This window comes from Sparus aurata, chromosome 11 (genome assembly GCF_900880675.1).
Source record: "Sparus aurata chromosome 11, fSpaAur1.1, whole genome shotgun sequence".
Classification (NCBI taxonomy): Eukaryota; Metazoa; Chordata; class Actinopteri; order Spariformes; family Sparidae; genus Sparus; species Sparus aurata.
In genome coordinates, this window is record NC_044197.1 from 16443606 (window position 1) to 16461542 (window position 17937).

Here is a 17937-nt window from a genome sequence, read left to right on the forward strand (position 1 = left end):
GGATGTATTTATTAAATGTTGTCTATTGGTCTATACATTCTGATTGAATACACATAATTGAAAATCATGTTCTCTTATTTAAATCTCTTTTAAATACATGAGAGTTGGATCTACAGAAACGCAACAACATACACAAAAGATATTTGCAAATAGTCTCAGCCAGATTAGAAGTGAAACTCACCAGATATCAGTGGCCACAGTGACTGGCTCCAGGTGAACAATCTCAGGAGCAACACACTCTGGTGTACCAATCATGCTGTACTGGTGTCTGGATGAGTCTATTTCTTGGCAGAAGCCAAAGTCACAGATTTTGATCTCATCTCTGGGCGGGTACACCATGAGGATATTATCAGGCTGAAGGGAGCATAAATAAAACATGAATTAAGACCTGCATAGAATATAATGATATAGTCAATAATGAAATGTTGATTGGCCGAAAATCTCACTTTAATGTCCAGATGCAAAATGTTCATGCTGTGAATGTGACCAACTCCTTCAAGGATTTGCTGGATGTATGACTGGACCTGAAATAAAATGTAGAATATTAATCAAGCAGATCCATGCAGAATACTTGGAGGGAAAGATCATGTTGTAAGGAATAAGCTTGAACCTCTCTCTCTGTGACTGATCCTTTCAGTAATAAATGGTCCAAAAGTCCGTGAGAACAGCACCTAAAAATGTTGTTAAAGAACCCTTAACCGGATACAAATCAGTCTCAACAAACTTAACCCACTGTGAAGTAAAATGAGTAATCACATCATAACATTTAATAGGAAGGATACATTTCTGTGATCAGCACCAGAGTGCGTCTGGTGCAAAAGAAGTCCAGCAGACAGGCCACTCTGGGGTGAGCCAGACGGGACAGCAGGTCCCTCTCCTGGAATGCCCTGGTCCGGGTGCTGCTCCGCAGAGGCAGGAACTTAGCAGCAAACACTTCACCTGTCCTTCTGTGGACGACACGCTTCACTACCCCAAAGGTTCCCCTAAAAACAGAAAGACTACAGTGATCATATCAAATCCATATCAAGGATCACAGGCAGATTGGACTCAATCAGTATAAAGCACAGGTTCACCTTCCAATTTCCTCATGAACATCATAGACAGAGAACAACTTCCTTCTCTTTCCCAGCTCCACTTCTTTCTCCTGGCACTCCAGCGGACCTACAGAGGAAGAAAACAACAACATTATAGTTTTGTGGCACGCTTTTCACCTAAGATAGATTACCCTTTGGTGAAATTTTGCACATAGATCTTCAATTAATATCAATACAACTGTAATAGTGATGTACAGCAGCACTGTTGTTGTCTCACCTTCCTCCACTGTCAGCTGAGCCTGACATGACGCATGCCCAGAGTCATTGTAGGCTAGGCAGGTGTATATGCCACTGTCCTCGCCCTCGGGACACACTATGGTCACTGAGCAGCGGGCACCATGCTGTACTATCTCCACATTCTCATCGGCTGCAAGCTCCTCTCCATCCTTCAAACACAGAGGGAAGAATAAAGTTATGACTTTATAACTCTGGTCAAACATCTGTCTCGTGTTTAACCCTAAATATATTTTATGCTTTGTACTTTCTCAGAGAAGGCAGCATTTGCATTTCTGTGACATTTATGGTTTATATTTCAGTATGTTTCCTGCTTAAATGTAGGTGAAGAAAAATAGTTAACTACAAAGTAACTTGTGTGGTAGGAACATCTATGCATTTTTTTTCCTGTGATCAACCCTTGAAGTGGAAACCACTCATTCATAACACTCCTACCTTGTACCACTGTATTTTAGGAGTAGGTCTTCCTGTGATGATGGCAGTAAATGTAGCTGCTTGGCCCGGCTCTACATACAGGTCCTCCGTAGGTACCTGGATAGAGGGAGGAGCTGAACCGGCGATCGGCTCAGTTAGTATTCTCACAAAGTTTCATAGAAGTCATGCTCTTATGTTTGGGGAAAAAAGAGAGTACCATCTGTAATTTCCTGCATTAACTCTGAGATGTAGATCTCCTCCTCTTCATCCTCTGGGTAACACACAGGCTGCTGTAGCATCTGATCCGTGGACGTGGAGGCAGGAACAGCCTGTTCAGGAGCACATTCCGTTCTAAAGATAATGATAAGATGAAAGTAAAAGGTAAGTATCAAATAATACTGATCAGTACAGGAGTAGTGTTTGTATATATTCACAAAACTAAAACTTAGATTTTAACTCTTTTTCCACCAGTCGTTGTTACTAAACTTACTCTTCGGGGTGTCCAGGAGGGAAGAGCATATTAGCAATAGAGGTGGGGCTGAAATCAGTCTGTAACCATTTCTTCACAAATGCAGTGGACCAGCCCTCTGAGTCTGTATCTATGAAAACCAAAGAGCCACTCAGCAGGAGTTTATGGAGCAAAGACGAAAAATAAATGACATTTTTGGAATATATTTGGAGAAATTATCATTTTGACTCAAGTTTAATGAATCATTGGAAAAGGAAAAGTGAAAAAGTACATTACCTGACATACCTGGTGCAGTAATAATGCATTCCTTACCTCGGTACTTGTGAGTTTAACCCCACTAACCCAACAGAGCAACAGGACATGGGCACATGCCCATTCCTGCTGCAGGGGTGTAAAGGGGACACCTGCCCAGCACATGACCATCTTGTGATCGTAGGAGTGAAGAGTTAGCTGGGCGGACATGCGTTGGCAGGAGGAAAGAGGGGAATGTTGAGTGGTTATTTGTTATCATGACAATGATGACTTACATGGAACGGTCCATGTGAGGTACTTCCTGCTGTAGGACTAGTAGAGGGAAGATGGAAAAACAAGTAGTATATGGACAATGGGTGAACAAACAAACATGGTGAACTGGTGTCAAAAATACAGAAAAGAAAATATATAAAATTGAGACAAATTATGGTTCATATTAATATTAATACGTATCTTTAGTAGCTAGCCATACCAAATTGATTAAAATTGTATTTTTTAAAAGTTTTATTGATAGCATCATAAACAAATGGATTGTTAAGATTATAAAAAACTTAAAGAAAATTAATAAAAGCTAATGATTTTCTGAAAATTGGTTACACAGTAACATTTATTGAGCTTATCTAACTTGCCTATTATGTCATTGTTAGAACTTTGGTAAACTCTTTTTTGTTGCTTAGTTAAGAATTATAAATACTTTATTATACATTTACTAACAGTTAACGATGCTCTCTGTTGCAACCAGAACAATAACTTATTAAGGTTAATAAACCCTTTATTATGCACTCATTAACATTCATTTATTAACATCTATAGCAATGACCAATATGATACCTATTATCTACATCTAATTATTCTATTGACTTTTACCAAATCTATTTGACTCTATTATACATATATTGCTAACCTTAAGTGATAATAACAGTGGCACATAACAGATTCTAGTGCAGTTGGAAAATTACTATATGACACAGGACAGTAATAGCAGTAGTTGTTATCTCTGTATTTAAATTTCTGCTTTTAACCATCTGTGGAAAGTGGAAACATGATGGAAAAACACAAAAACATTCCATACAATAAATGTATCAATGTCTTTTCATGGGTGAGGATGCTGGGAGTGGAGTATGGTGTCTATGTTGAATGGTGGCAACTAGATCCAGCTGGGCTATGGCAGTACATAGTAGTTTCTGTCAGTTATGACTGATTGTAAGATTGGGCGTAATTTTTCTTAAAATGGCTAAACAACTCTCAAGACAATTATTACACTCGGAAGTGAACATGCTTGAAACTCAACACTAGTCAGATGAACAGATGAAGTGAGAGGCGAAATGTCTTCAAGACCAGAGAGAGCAACAACTGGTCATATATAGGTATCCATGTCAGAGATGGTTAGGAATGGTTTAGGAATGGGTATAATGGGTCTAAAGTCACTGTAGTGATGTGGGAGATGGGTTAGCCAGTGATGTTTGCATTCAGCAAAGACACAAACTGCACATTTATAAAGCATGCATTGGTTAACACATGCAGCTTTTTAAGGCAGATCACTTATCTCAAATGGCAATATTAGAAATGGAAAAATGGCGCATGAAAGAAATGTGTGGATCGGGTTTAAGCTCATGCATGGTAACAAAGGATATAGTTTATTAGCAAATGTGAATATTTTAGACATTCATGCATAGACAGCACTCCATGCCATAATCCCTGTGGATCTAGTGACAACTGGTATGGTAGTTGGAAATATGTAGGATGTGAGTGTGTGTGAAATGGGAAAAATGTGAGTAAAATCTCAAAATGGCATCACCTGGATAGAATGGATGAATGGTAGTCGTAGAAAGTAGAAACTGATGCAAAATGTTGCAGTTTTTTGTGAAGAGATGCCATATGATGTGATACTAAAAGGGTGACGGGATCAGAAGTGAGGTGAACTGAAGAGAAACTGGACAATGGCATGTGCTTCATCCCTTCTCAAACACAGCTCGACCAGTGAAAGTGTTGAGCGTCTGCATGAAATAAACCCTCTTGTGGGTTTCCACCCTGTGTGGAGGATAATTACCTTCAGCGGGTCTGACTGTCCTACCTTTAGGAGGTAAGTCCTGTGGTTGGTCGTTCTCAACTTCAGTCGGCGGTACATAAGCAGGGCACAGCCCAGCTCTGCACTTGACACAGCCAAACTCATTCCAAAGCTAAACAAAACAAAACATCTGATGTAGTGTATCCTACAGGAAAACCATTGATACTATCTTGAGGGATTGTAGACTTTACGAATATGTATTTTATACCTCACACTCATACTGTCCAATATCTGCCTCTGTTGCACTGATGACCGTCAGGCACAAGATCCCACTCCGAGCATCATTGAGGATGGAGTACTTCTGCTGATCTGTCAACTCTCTGCCATCTTTCAACCACCTGCAAAACCCACAAACGTATGTGTCTGACACAAAATGACCGAAAAAATTACACAGCAATCACTATGGCTAAAGTCATACCTGATTCGTGGTAAAGGCGTAGTAAGTGTGGAGCAGCTGAACTGTATATCTTCACCTTCCATCAGACAAGCACTCTCCAGCCGAGACAAAAATCTGGGTGGAGCTGGAGAGAAGGAGAAATACATTAATGTGACAATAATAGTTTAGTATTTTAAGTTGCATTATTAGCCTTAGCAGTAATACTGTAGTAGGGATTAATAGTAGATCCAACAAAATTAGCAGTCACAAAAGTAGCATTTAGCAGTTCCAACAGCATTAGTACTGATTGAAATAACTGAAGTGGGCATATTGAGAGTAGTATTATGAGTAACAATAACAGTATCAGATAACACAGTATCATCAGTACTTATAACAACAATAGTAGTTAGTGTGACAGCTCTAATCATACTGGTACCACTAGTGTTAAACATTAAGAAGTAGAACTCGCAGGATTAGTAGAACTAACATTGAGTAGTGGTGAAGCAGCAATTGTAAATGCTTTAGTAGTGGTAGCACTACAATAAGATCCATACTCACCCTGCACCACAACCTTGGCCAGAGTAGCAGCACTGCCCATGGAGCTTTTAGCATAGCAGGCATACTGTCCAGAGTCCTGAGCAGTGAGGCTGTCGAGGATGAGGCTGCAGGTGCCTGAGCGGTCTGCGGTGATGATGTGACGGGGGTCATCCTCCAGAGGAAGGCCATCTAAGAGGTGGACATCAGATATTAAATGTAAAACTGTTGTTGTAACCAAACCAGAACATGTACAGTATGCTTGCAAGGTGCGAAGACTCCAGTGGGTATTACGGGAACATGGATGGTATATGCATATTTGGATGACATATCTGACCTTTGAGCCAGCTGACCACTGGTTTTGGCGATCCTGTGACTTTACAGGTCAGTTTGATTGTCTGTCCTATCTTTGTTGTGAAGTCAGACAACAGTGACTCAAACACTGGTGGGCCTGTTGGTGGACACAAAAGCAAATGCACAATCACTCACCAAGCATTTTATAAAAAACATTAGCCATAAAAAAGGGTTTCACTAAACCTTTAGTCCGCCCGACACAACAGCAACACAATGTCATCCTTTAGCTGCCGTTGCAATTTCAAGAAGAGAACATAATGACAGAAAATAGAACCGAAAAAAATTGACCTCTTTTCCTGAAGGACACTTACTGTTTGTGGGCAGGCTGGAACGTTGCTTTAGCTCCTTCAAGTCTTTTAACCAGGAGAGTTTAACCAAGGAGGAGCGGCCCTGCAGTGTGTACCTCCGCAGTGAGCCCCTGTGCTCATGCCACAACCCCCAAGACTTTTCATCTCCACCCAAAGTTTCCTTTATTTCCACATCATTCAGCTGGGTGGATTGAGAATGAAAAAGATGAGGTCAACAGTTTGAAGGAGGAATTATCATCACAGATTTGTTTGCGGTGCTTCCTCTGTCTAGAACAGATCTTACCTTCATTTTGTTCCTGAAGGTGTAGGTGTCACTGTTCATGCTGGTGTCTCTTTTCAGTTTACACAGCACAATACACTCCTTGAAGAGAAACACTTGTCTCTGGTGCCCTCTAGAGGATGTCTTGACTTCTGGAGTTTCCTCCCACACTGTGAAGACTCTCTGTGGGGAAGACACCAAGTGAGGACGATATAGTATGTCTTCTTGACAATTAAAATGATTAAATTCAGCTCAAATGAAGCAAAAAATCTTTCTATTAGCTTTTGCTCTGAACAATTTCACTAGCTGCGACAGAAACTAAGCCATTTCGCAGTGGACACGTCAGTCATCTGTAGTTACCTGTCGCACAGGCTCGCCCAGGGTGGTTAGAGGAGCTGGGTAGTTCTCGATGAGGGACACCTGGTGCAGGTTGTCAGACCTCCAGGGCAGACAGGACATCATCGAGAACGCGTCTTCCAAAAGACAGCAGCTTTGTCCACTTTTGGCTTTGTTCTTGATTAACTCCTGCAAATAAAAGTTTTATTCACATCGCTGGCGTCACCTGACACAGTGAACAGTGAGCTAAGCTTAAATATGTAAGTGTGAATGTGAGTCAAATATCTACTTTGCAAATATTCAAACTGCTCTGTAATATTCCTGTGTGATTGAGCGCTGTATGCTGACCTTCAGTAAAGCCTGGTAGGTCTGAATCCTCTCCACCGGTCGCTGGAGGAAAGTTAGGACATCCATGGCAGCAGACTCAGGTGTACCAGATTCTGCCAACTCCTGAAATTTAATGAGCAACATAAAGAAATACAGCACATCAGATCAACGTAAGAAAGTTGCTCTTCGGCAACTTAGTTCCCACAATCTTGATGTAATATTCTCATGTTTAAATCAAAATAGAATTTGTGAGTACTTTGAAATACTGTTGGATAGCCTTGTCGGTGACGCAGGCCTCTGCTTGTGCTTGTCCCACCATGTAGTGAAGATACTTCTCAAAGTCCTCAGTCTGTTTGATCAGATGCATGGCCACGTCGTCGTCTGTGGCACATTGTCTCAGACCAGGAAGGAGAGACCTGGGATAACATATTACTTTTGTAAGTTACATATTCAAATGTAATACAATGCATTACTTGAGTGTGTGTGTGTGTGTGTGTGTGTGTGTGAATTACCTCTCATGCAGAAGCACAATGTCCTTGATATTCCTGAAAATGATCTCTTTCTGGTTGAGGATGTTAATGGGGACGTGGTGGCTGGAGTCCAGATGATTTAGCTGTTGAGATGAGAACATCTTCATCTCCTTAACGAATTCCTCTTCTCCATCAATCAGGCCTTGGATCAGTTGGCTACAGTGAAAGTGAATGTAGCACAGATTGGAAGAGAATTTGCTTTTTGTGATTAGAACAAATAAAGTTTCCAGGAAACAACCAAAAAGTATAAATGTATATCATTATTCAAACACAAAATATTAATGTCCAGTGATGTTTGTCTCTGTTTATTTGACCTGACAGTGTAAAATCTCAATGACATACCTCAGAGCTCTTCTGTACTCTTCGCCCGTCGACCCGATTCCATCGAGATCTTCTTGAGGTGCTCTCAACTGCGGGAAGGTCTCCTGTTCAAAAGGCCACCATGTATTCATTATTAAAAGCTATTTCATTCTCATTAATAATTATCAAATTATCAAATTAATGTCTCTGACAGTACAACATTGTGAACTTTCATCATATGATTACTGACATCTGGAGTTACACATCCTACCTTCCTTTTCTTCTCCAGGAATGCCGGACACACCCATCCCTGTCGGGCGGGGTTGGATTTGGTGGGTTTGGTCCTCACCAACCATTTGTCAGGATGAACAGAATCCAGGACCTCCACAAACTGTCCCTCCTTCAGAACAAAACTGTCCTTATTTCCGCTGTCTGGACTGCAGTCAGCTCGAGCCACATACATTTCAAACGTCTGAGGTAAAAAGAAAAAACACATATTTTAAGGCGTATACAATCATTGTTAATACATTATATAATTGCATAAATCCTTTACAGAGTACAACACAAGTCTGTCAATACAGTGCACCTCTCGTCTGTCCTCTTCCCCTTCTGACTCTGATCCAGAGACGGTACTAGTTAAGGGTGTGTGAGCACGGTGGTGTTTAGGAGATGGTGTCTTCAGTCTGCCTTCGTGGGCTCCTACAAAGTAGAGATGAAGAGAGCTAAATACTCCTGAGAGGAAACCTAATATCACTATTCTCTTAACTCTTAAAATGATCTGATTATTTCAATTATTCCATATTGTGCCAATAACCTTATACTTTCTTATATTTAGCTCATTTTGCTCAATGTTGTTTGTCTACCTTTTCTTTGTAACTTTGCTGTAGAACTTGCTATAGAAACTAAGTTTTATTATTATCAATATTGAAAAGAAGAAAAAAAGGAGAAAAAGACAAAAAGTCCAAGAACCACAAAAAAAGAAAAGGAAAAAGAAAAGTACTTAACACTGCTGACCTTTGACTGAAAGACGTTTCTTAGGAGGTTGTGGAGCAGTCATCTGTTTTTTGTCATCTTTTAGAGGAACTTGGTCAACTGCTTTCGTCACTTCCCTGTAACAGTATTCATCAATATTTTGGGTTTTTATGAGCACATTATGTAGATTAGCAATTCAAATTCAGATATTAAAAAAATCTTCTCTCTGACCTCGGTACAGCTGGGACGGTCTCAACAGGTTCCAACATATCTGGAGCTGTGTCATAATCAGAGGGACTCGACACTGTTGAAGGCAGGGAGTCACGTGCACAATACTGTGAATACAAGTCCAGGGAAAACAGTATTTTTGTGATTATAGTTAGAGATTAACATGTTACTCACTGGAGCTGGCAATGAGTGAGGATCCTCTCCTCTCTTGCAGGATCATCTGGGCATCCTGCTGCTCCGTCAGGTTGTAGGCCTCCCACAGAGAAACCCTTACACTTTCTACATAGCTCGAAGCACCTGTAGTCGAAGTCGGTATCTGAGTTTGAGTCTCAGGCTTTTGCGGGGCAAGCTGTAGAGGAGTTATGGCTGCGAGGGGTGGGTGCACAGGCTTCTCGACTACCGGAGCGGGCTTCTGAGGCTGTACCACTGTTACATTTCCGTTGTAGGAGGTCACACCAAACTTATTCACCACCTCACATGTATAGATTCCACTGTCATTGGTGGTCAGATTTTTGATCACCAGTGTGCATACGCCATTCTCTGTCGTCTTGATACGGCATCGATGGTCACTAGTTATTTGTTGGCCGTTTTTCAGCCAGTGCACTGTGCTGGGTTTTCCCTCTAAGACACACACTAGAGTGACTGTGCCATGAAGATCTGCACTCTGGTTCTTAAACACCTCTTTAAAGACTGGCCGCATGTCTTTGCGGGTTTTATAACCTTTGAAGGCAGCCTGGATTTTGACAGCAGCCTCTTGCAGTTGTGGCTCATCCTCAATGTTGATGTCAATCTCTGGTGTTGCATCCACTGGTGGTTGTGCCCCCTGCGGTACACTGATTGGGGGAAGAGTGGAGGGTTGGCCGGGGGGCTGGACATCAATGTTGGTCCCTAGTATCTCAGTCAAAGCCTCTAAGAAAGTTTCATCTTCAGAAATGTAGAGGAGAGGAATGTCTTCTGTCATCTTTGCTTGTTGTCCTACCTCTCTTCTCATTGGCTCGACCACCACTTTCATTTCCTGGTCCATGTCAGGTTCTTTTCTCATGGGTTTCACCGATTGTCTGATCGGCTGTTTAGCGTTTACGTCCTTCTCTGCAACGTTCACAGGTTGCTTAATTTTTTCAGTCTCAGTGTCTGTTGGAACTGACTGTTTCCTCTCAAATCTTGGTTTCTCTTCAACCTCATTCTTCAAAGACCCTTTTGGCTGTTTGACTGTCCTATCATCTGTTGTTTTCATCACAACTCTGGTCACCTGTTGATCATCCTGATCTGTCTCTGTGTCCCTTGAATATTGTTTGTCCATTCCTCCCTTTGCTTTGCTCTTTGTCCTCACGGGCGGTTTTGGAGGGGTGACTTCAGCCTCATTTTCGAAAGTCTTTTCCAGTTGTTTCGCTGATTGTTTGTCCACTACTTGTGTCAATGGCTTATTCTCTCTGTCTGTCTCTGTGGACACTTTCACATTGTCTCTCTGCTTAAGGTCTTTTTCAGAAACATTCACAGGAAGCTTTATTGACTGAACAGTGATCACCTCAGTTTCCTTTGGTGCATATTTAACTGGCTCATTTCCTTCTGTTACCTTTCCTTTAGCTCTTACTGGTGGTTTAAAAGGTTCCTCTTTTGTTTTGTCTCCCTCAACCTCCTTTACTGTAGACTTCTCTTCTTGTTGTTTTATTGTTTCTTTCACAAACCTTTCTTGGGGTTTCACAAGTTTTTCATCTTCGTTGTTCTTCACCAGGACTGGTCCAGGGAGGTTTTCTTCCCTCTCAACTTTACTTGTTTTCTCTAAATGCTTCCCTGGTTGTTTTGACCTCTGTTTAACTTCATTTTCCTTATCAAGACATATTAGTGGCTGTTTCTTTTGTTCAAACACAGTGTCTTCCAGAACCTTGTCGGAACAACTTACGTTATGGTCAACTTTGACTAATTTCTCTAATTTTCTTTCTGGTTGTCTTATCTCCACCAGACCTTCTTTTTCAGTTTCCAAAGACTTGGCTGGCTCTCTCCCCTCCCTCTCAACTGTATCTTTGTTTTCTAGTTTCACTGTCTTAACAACCTTCTTGGGCACCTCACTTTCTTTCTCCTTATGCCTCTCCAGTCGAGTTACATTCTGTACAATGTCTGCTTTCTCTGTAGAACTTATAGGTTGGATGTTCTTTTGGTCTTCATTATTCTCCCTCTGTATAGACTGTTTTAGGTCAAACAATGACTCCACATCTTTTTCTGAATTTGTAATAGATGAAATAGATGCTTTCCTATGAGCTCTCTTTTTGGGCTCTGGAGGGACAGGTTTGGCCTCTGTGAGGACAGACGTCTCATTATCCGAAATAGATGTTTGTTTAGAAACTGCACCCTTCGTCCGAGGCAGAATCGTGGGAGGCTCTACCTTTGGTGGAGTTGCTTGTAGTGCTAAACAAGAGAAGTAAACATATTTTGTCGACAAGTAATTTATGTGAACTTTGCCAGTTAGGTAAAATGTACAAACCTTTTACTGTCACAGTTGCAGTGGTCTCTGCACTTCCTGCCTGACAAGTGTAGCTTCCACTGTCCTCAGCTTTGAGCTCCTTGATTTGAAGCTGGAGGAGGCAGCCATCCTGCTTCATTTCATACTTCCTGCTGGATCTCAGTGGCAGCTTGTTCTTCTTCCACTGCACTGACACTCCAGGTTTAGACAGCTCACAGGACAGAGAGGCTGAACCTCCCTCCTCAGCATTGACGCTTTGTAAATCTTTGTTGAAAAATGGAGTGAGCTCTAGGTAGGTGGGACAAAGCAGATAAAAAATATTGTTAGAAACAGTGCTGTTAAGGCACCAAATAAGATACGTTTTTGTGGTTTGATTTAGCTAAATGTGCATGATAGGTGGAGTCTGCTACACTGGGACTTTTAAAATGTTCCAGACAGTTCACACAACACTTGAAAACTTATAGCATACCTTTCTCTGACTGAAAACTTTAGAGATTATACTGTGTAGTTTTTCAATGCATACACCACATATGCACTCACCTTTTACTGTCACAGTTGCAGTGGTCTCTGCACTTCCCGCTTGACATGTGTAGCTTCCACTGTCCTCAGGTTTGAGCTCCTTGATGTGAAGCTGGAGGAGGCAGCCATCCTGCTTCATTTCATACTTCCTGCTGGATCTCAGTGGCAGCTTGTTCTTCTTCCACTGCACTGACACTCCAGGTTTAGACAGCTCACAGGACAGAGAGGCTGAACCTCCCTCCTCAGCATTGACGCTTTGTAAATCTTTGTTGAAAAATGGAGTGAGCTCTAGGTAGGTGGGACAAAGCAGATAAGAAATATTGTTAGAAACAGTGCTGTTAAGGCACCAAATAAGATACATTTTTGTGATTTGATTTAGCTAAATGTGCATGATAGGTGGAGTCTGCTACACTGGGACTTTTAAAAGGTTCCAGACAGTTCACACAACACTTGAAAACTTATAGCATACCTTTCTCTGACTGAAAACTTTAGAGATTATACTGTGTAGTTTTTCGATGCATACACCACATATGAACTCACCTTTTACTGTCACAGTTGCAGTGGTCTCTGCACTTCCCGCTTGACATGTGTAGCTTCCACTGTCCTCAGGTTTGAGCTCCTTGATGTGAAGCTGGAGGAAGCAGCCATCCTGCTTCATTTCATACTTCCTGCTGGATCTCAGTGGCAGCTTGTTCTTCTTCCACTGCACTGACACTCCAGATTTAGACAGCTCACAGCACAGAGAGGCTGTATCTCCCTCCTCAGCCTTAATGTTCTGCAATTCTTCTTTGAAATATGAAGGGGGCTCTGGGTAGATGGGGCAGAGCAGATCAAAATATTGCTAAAGACAGCGCTGAATTAGGCACCAAATATGAAATGGTTTTTGAGGTATGATTAACTCCAAACTAAATGTGCATGATAGGTGGAGTCTGCTACACTAGAACATTCAAAACGTTCCAGACAGTTCACACAATAACATTTACATATTTGTGAAATTATAGTATACCTTTCTCTAACTGAAAATGTAAGATATTATACGGTGTAATTTTTCATGCATACACCACATATGCACACACCTTTTACTGTCACAATTGCAGTGGTCTCTGCACTTCCTGCTTGACATGTGTAGCTTCCACTGTCCTCAGGTTTGGGCTCCTTGATGTGAAGCTGAAGGATGCAGCCATCTTGTTTCATCTCATACTTCCTGTTAGCTCTCAGTGGCATGTTGTTCTTCTTCCACTGCGCTGACACTCCAGGTTTAGACAGCTCACAGCACAGGGAGACTGTGCCTCCCTCCTCAGCCTTCAGACTTTGTAAGTCTTTCTTGAAGAATGGAGGAAGCTCTGTGAAAATATGTTATAAAGATGGGGAAAATGTGATTAGTGTGTGTTTGTCAAAATAACATGGTGATTTAGACATTACCCAATGTGGACCAAACTTGGAAATACATTTTATATTTTCATCAAGACTACTTTCATATACTTACACGGTGGGTGGGTTGGAATTGCTGTTTTGAAAATTATGATCAGTCCCAGAAATGTAAGATGATAACAAAAACATGTCAAAATTACTTGTCTGTGGCTTGAAAGTATGCTGACATGGTCAAATTTGCCATACACCAAATACACACACCTTTTACTGTCACAGTTGCAGTGGTCTCTGCATCTCCTGCCTGACATGTGTAGCTTCCACTGTCCTCTGGTTTGAGGTCCTTGATGTGCAGCTGGAAGAGGCAGCCATCTTGTTTTATTTCATACTTCCTGTTAGCTCTCAGTGGAAGATTGTTCTTTCTCCAATGCACAGATACTCCATGCTTCGACAGCTCACAGCACAGGGAGGCTGTACCTCCCTCCACAGCTTCTACTCCTCTTAAGTCTTCCTTGAAGAATGGTGGGAGCTCTGGGAAAACAGGTTAGGATTGGACACATTTAAGTCTGTCGGGGATTAAGGTTGAAAAATAACCAAAGGAAGACCAAACTGTCTTTGATGATACTAGAGGATCAAGACTTGTCAGCAAACTTACTATGTAGACGTGACTGCAATAATAGCAGCTCAGTACATTCCAGAAAGTCTAGACAATGATTACTTCTTCAAATGTTGGTGTTTACTTGAATGCATACATTGCTAACAATACATTTCTCGTCGGCAAACAAACCTTTCACTGTCACAGTTGCAGTGGTCTCTACACTTCCTGCTTGACATGTGTAGCTTCCACTATCCTCTAGTTTGAGATCCTTGATGTGGAGCTGGAGAAGGCAGCCATCTTGCTTTATCTCGTACTTCCTGTTAGCTCTCAGTGGCAGCTTGTTCTTCTTCCATTGCACTGACACTCCAGGTCTAGACAGCTCACAGTGCAGCGAGGCTGTACCTCCCTCCTCAGCATCTACACTTTGTAAATCTTTGTTGAAGGATGGTGTGAGCTCTGCAAAAATTGGTATGGATTAAAAACATAAATGCCCAACATTCTCATCTAAGTACACTGAATTTGTTGTGCAGTTAAATGAACACAGGGCAAACAGGGAGCAATCCTTCTCTGCCAAATACACACACCTTTCACTGTCACAGTTGCAGTAGTCTCTGCACTCTCCGCTTGACATGTGTAGCTTCCACTGTCCTCAGGTTTGAGCTCTTTGAAGTACAGCTGGAGGAGGCAGCCATCTTGTTTTATGTCATACTTCCTGCCGGCTCTCAGTGGCAGCATGTTTTTCTTCCATTGCACTGACACACCAGGCTTCGACAGCTCACAGCACAGAGAGGCTGCACATCCTTCTTCAACCTCCATATTTACCAAGTCTTTCGTGAAGAAGGGAGGAAGCTCTGGGAAAATAGACAAGAAAAAAAACAGAAATTTACATTTACATTTTAATGAGAGCCGTGCCATGCCCTCACCATAACATAGTTTGTACAGGTTTTTTGGAAGACCCATTTTCAAGTGGGTGGTTTAGAAGACTAGGACAACATAATGACTACCAGATAGACCAGAGAGGTACAGCAAAGCATTGTACAATAAAGCAGATCTAGATGGAATACTACCTGTCATAATACAGTCAGAATTCTCCAAATACACACACCTTTCACTGTCACAGTTGCAGTGGTCTCTGTACTTCCTGTGTGACATGTGTAACTTCCACTGTCCTCGAGTTTGAGCTCATTGATACTGAGCTCCACGAGGCAGCCATTCTGCTTCATCTCATACTTCTTGCTGGCTCTCAGTGGCAGCTTGTTCTTCTTCCACTGCACTGACACTCCAGGTTTAGACAGTTCACAGCACAGAGAGGCTGTAGCTCCCTCTTCAGCTTTCACGCTCTGTAATTCTTCTTTGAAAAATGGAGGTAGCTCTGTGGAATATACAATGTTTAGGTATGATCAGATCAGATGATAATAAGTAACTTTCGAAAATGTTTAGTCATGATTTACAGCTTGCTGACACTGTGAAATCCACTTTTCAAAATTCAAAACACAGAAACCTTTCACTGTCATAGTTGCAGTGGTCTCTGCACTTCCTGCTTGACATGTGTAGCTTCCACTGTCATCAGGTTTGAGCTCCTTGATGTGAAGCTGGAGGAAGCAGTCATCCTGTATTATTTCGTACTTCCTGCTGGCTCTCAGTGGCAGCTTGTTCTTCTTCCATTGTACTGACACTCCAGGTTTAGACAGCTCACAGCACAGAGAGGCTGTAGCTCCCTCCTCAGCCTTAATGTTCTGCAATTCTTCTTTGAAATATGGAGGGAGCTCTGTGGATAGATAGAATAAAACTAATAAAGTAAAATGTTTTTTGGTAGAAGAAAGAGAAGACTAGGCATTAGCAACTAAGGCCCAAATAAGTAGAAGAAATTAATGCTTCTTAGCCTGCTTATGTGAAAGATGATCAGTGATTGTCCCATATTATATAAAACCATACTGAAATCATCAAAAGATGATTAAGATTAGTTTTATATGATTTAGTCTAGAACACATGACATTCATACACACACCTTTCACCGTCACAGTTGCAGCAACCTCTGCATTTCCCGCTTTACACGAATAGCATCCACTGTCATCAGGTTTGAGCTCCTTGATGTGGAGCTGGTGGAGGCAGCCATCTTGTGTCATTTCATACTTTCTGCTGGCTCTTATAGGCAGCCGGTTCTTCTTCCATTGCACTGACACTCCAGGCTTAGACAGCTCACAGGACAGAGAGGCTGTGGATCCCTCCTCAGCCTCCACACGTCTTAACTCTGTCTTGAAGAATGGTGGAAGCTCTGAGAAAAGGGATTGGGTGGGAAAAAATTATACAGAGGCACGAAGTGTGGTGATGTTGATACAGTGAAACTTGCAGAACATTTTATTCTGTAAGAGTGTAATGCAAGCAGAGCAATAGTTCACTGCTATATGTACACACCGTTCACTGTCACAGTTGCAGTGGTCTCTGCACTTCCTGCTTGACATGAGTAGCAGCCGCTGTCCTCCAGTTTGAGCTCCTTGATGTGAAGCTGGAGGAAACAGCCATCCTGCCTCATCTCATGCTTTCTGCTGGCTCTTAGTGGCAGGTTGTTCTTCTTCCACTGAATTGGCACTCCAAGTTTAGAGAGCTCACAGTACAGAGAGGCTGAACCTCCTTCCTCCACCTCCACACTCTGCAATTCTTCTTGAAAGAATGGAGGGAGCTCTGGGAGAGATAGAACAGTAAGTGAGACATCTGGTGTATGATAGATTAACTTGTCCAATCATATTTCGTTTCCCTTCGTATAACAAGGGAAGAATGGCAAACTTCACATTATCTACCTGTTACAGTAAGTTTGGCACTGCTCTGTACATCTCCTGTATCACAAGTGTATATGCCAGTATCCAGGGGATCCACATCATAGATAAGTAATAGGTTGACTTTTCCCTCTTTACGTATCTCATATTTATCACCATCTCGGAGCGGGATGTGGTTGCGCTTCCAGGCAACCAGAGAAGTAAAATCGGAGATTGTGCAGGTCAAAGTGGCTGTCTCTCCTTCCATAATGAGAACGTCTTTAGGTTTCTCCTCAAATAGAACTAGAAAATGAAATCGAATGCCCGTTTAGAGTGACTGCTTCAGAGGGAATCTTTTTTTCTTCACCAAAAATAGACCTTATCCCTTGAGTTTCTGCTCACCTTTGGCCTTCGGAACAACTAGCAGTTGTGCAGAGGTCCTCTCCTCACCGATCACAAACGCCACGGTACCCGTCTCCTCAGGAGTTGTCATGGTGAGCACCAGTCTATGCTGGCGACCCCGGCACGTCATCTGGTTCATCTCGTTCTTCTGCAGAGGACTGGAGCCGAGCCACCAGACACCCTCACCCACGTCTGCATGGCTCAGCTCACACACAAACTCTGCATCCTGACCTGCTGTCACCATCATGTCTTTCAGCTCTGTAACAATCCGCACGCGCTCTGTGGAGGGAGAGGAAGCTATATACAGCTGGTGTTTTAGAGATGGAGATGGAATGGGATATATTTTAAAACAACTTGAGATGAGAATGGTGGAGTTATTCATGCCCCATTTCTTGCGCTGTAAATGACATAACCAAATATAATAAAATACCAAAAATCAGTAAATAAATGTATCCATCCTTACCCCTCACAATCAGTTTGGCAGTGGTCTTCTTGCCTCTGCTGATACAGCAAAACTCCCCAGCATCCTCAAGACACAGTTTCTTGATCTCCAGGGTGTGAGTAGGGCCTTTCTTCTTTAAAATGTATCGCCCTCCTTCTTCCACCACGGTGTTGTCCTTCTTCCAGGTGACAGGGACGTTAGCACTGGAAACTTCACAAGACAGCAGCACAGACTTCCCCTCCATCACCGCTTGGTTCTCCAGTTCCTTTTCAAAGAACACGGATGCCGCCGCTTGTAAAAGAAGGAAAGGTAGAAAGCATGTCACAAAGGTTGAATCTCCAA

At 42.1% G+C, this 17937-nt stretch overlaps 1 protein-coding gene across 2 annotated transcripts in view; it reads right to left on the reverse strand.

The window, feature by feature from the left end:
* obscna (obscurin, cytoskeletal calmodulin and titin-interacting RhoGEF a) overlaps window positions 1-17937 on the reverse strand; it is a 39073-nt gene that overhangs the window by 7502 nt on the left and 13634 nt on the right. For both annotated transcript variants that reach the window (XM_030433169.1, XM_030433168.1), the window contains 40 exons: window positions 17617-17886; window positions 17154-17450; window positions 16797-17054; window positions 16414-16680; window positions 16007-16273; window positions 15500-15766; window positions 15104-15370; window positions 14583-14849; window positions 14188-14454; window positions 13665-13931; window positions 13109-13375; window positions 12573-12839; window positions 12054-12320; window positions 11535-11801; window positions 9230-11458; window positions 9059-9131; window positions 8870-8964; window positions 8442-8554; window positions 8127-8327; window positions 7898-7980; window positions 7538-7711; window positions 7282-7441; window positions 7047-7148; window positions 6723-6887; window positions 6387-6545; window positions 6107-6284; window positions 5779-5892; window positions 5466-5633; window positions 4950-5052; window positions 4740-4869; window positions 4538-4643; window positions 2233-2341; window positions 1960-2093; window positions 1764-1876; window positions 1312-1480; window positions 1074-1161; window positions 783-983; window positions 611-671; window positions 447-524; window positions 182-354 (listed from right to left, as the gene is read on the reverse strand). In XM_030433169.1, the coding sequence (XP_030289029.1) occupies window positions 182-354; window positions 447-524; window positions 611-671; window positions 783-983; window positions 1074-1161; window positions 1312-1480; window positions 1764-1876; window positions 1960-2093; window positions 2233-2341; window positions 4538-4643; window positions 4740-4869; window positions 4950-5052; window positions 5466-5633; window positions 5779-5892; window positions 6107-6284; window positions 6387-6545; window positions 6723-6887; window positions 7047-7148; window positions 7282-7441; window positions 7538-7711; window positions 7898-7980; window positions 8127-8327; window positions 8442-8554; window positions 8870-8964; window positions 9059-9131; window positions 9230-11458; window positions 11535-11801; window positions 12054-12320; window positions 12573-12839; window positions 13109-13375; window positions 13665-13931; window positions 14188-14454; window positions 14583-14849; window positions 15104-15370; window positions 15500-15766; window positions 16007-16273; window positions 16414-16680; window positions 16797-17054; window positions 17154-17450; window positions 17617-17886 (9241 nt within the window). The remainder of the gene's footprint in view (window positions 1-181; window positions 355-446; window positions 525-610; window positions 672-782; window positions 984-1073; window positions 1162-1311; window positions 1481-1763; window positions 1877-1959; window positions 2094-2232; window positions 2342-4537; window positions 4644-4739; window positions 4870-4949; window positions 5053-5465; window positions 5634-5778; window positions 5893-6106; window positions 6285-6386; window positions 6546-6722; window positions 6888-7046; window positions 7149-7281; window positions 7442-7537; window positions 7712-7897; window positions 7981-8126; window positions 8328-8441; window positions 8555-8869; window positions 8965-9058; window positions 9132-9229; window positions 11459-11534; window positions 11802-12053; window positions 12321-12572; window positions 12840-13108; window positions 13376-13664; window positions 13932-14187; window positions 14455-14582; window positions 14850-15103; window positions 15371-15499; window positions 15767-16006; window positions 16274-16413; window positions 16681-16796; window positions 17055-17153; window positions 17451-17616; window positions 17887-17937) is intronic.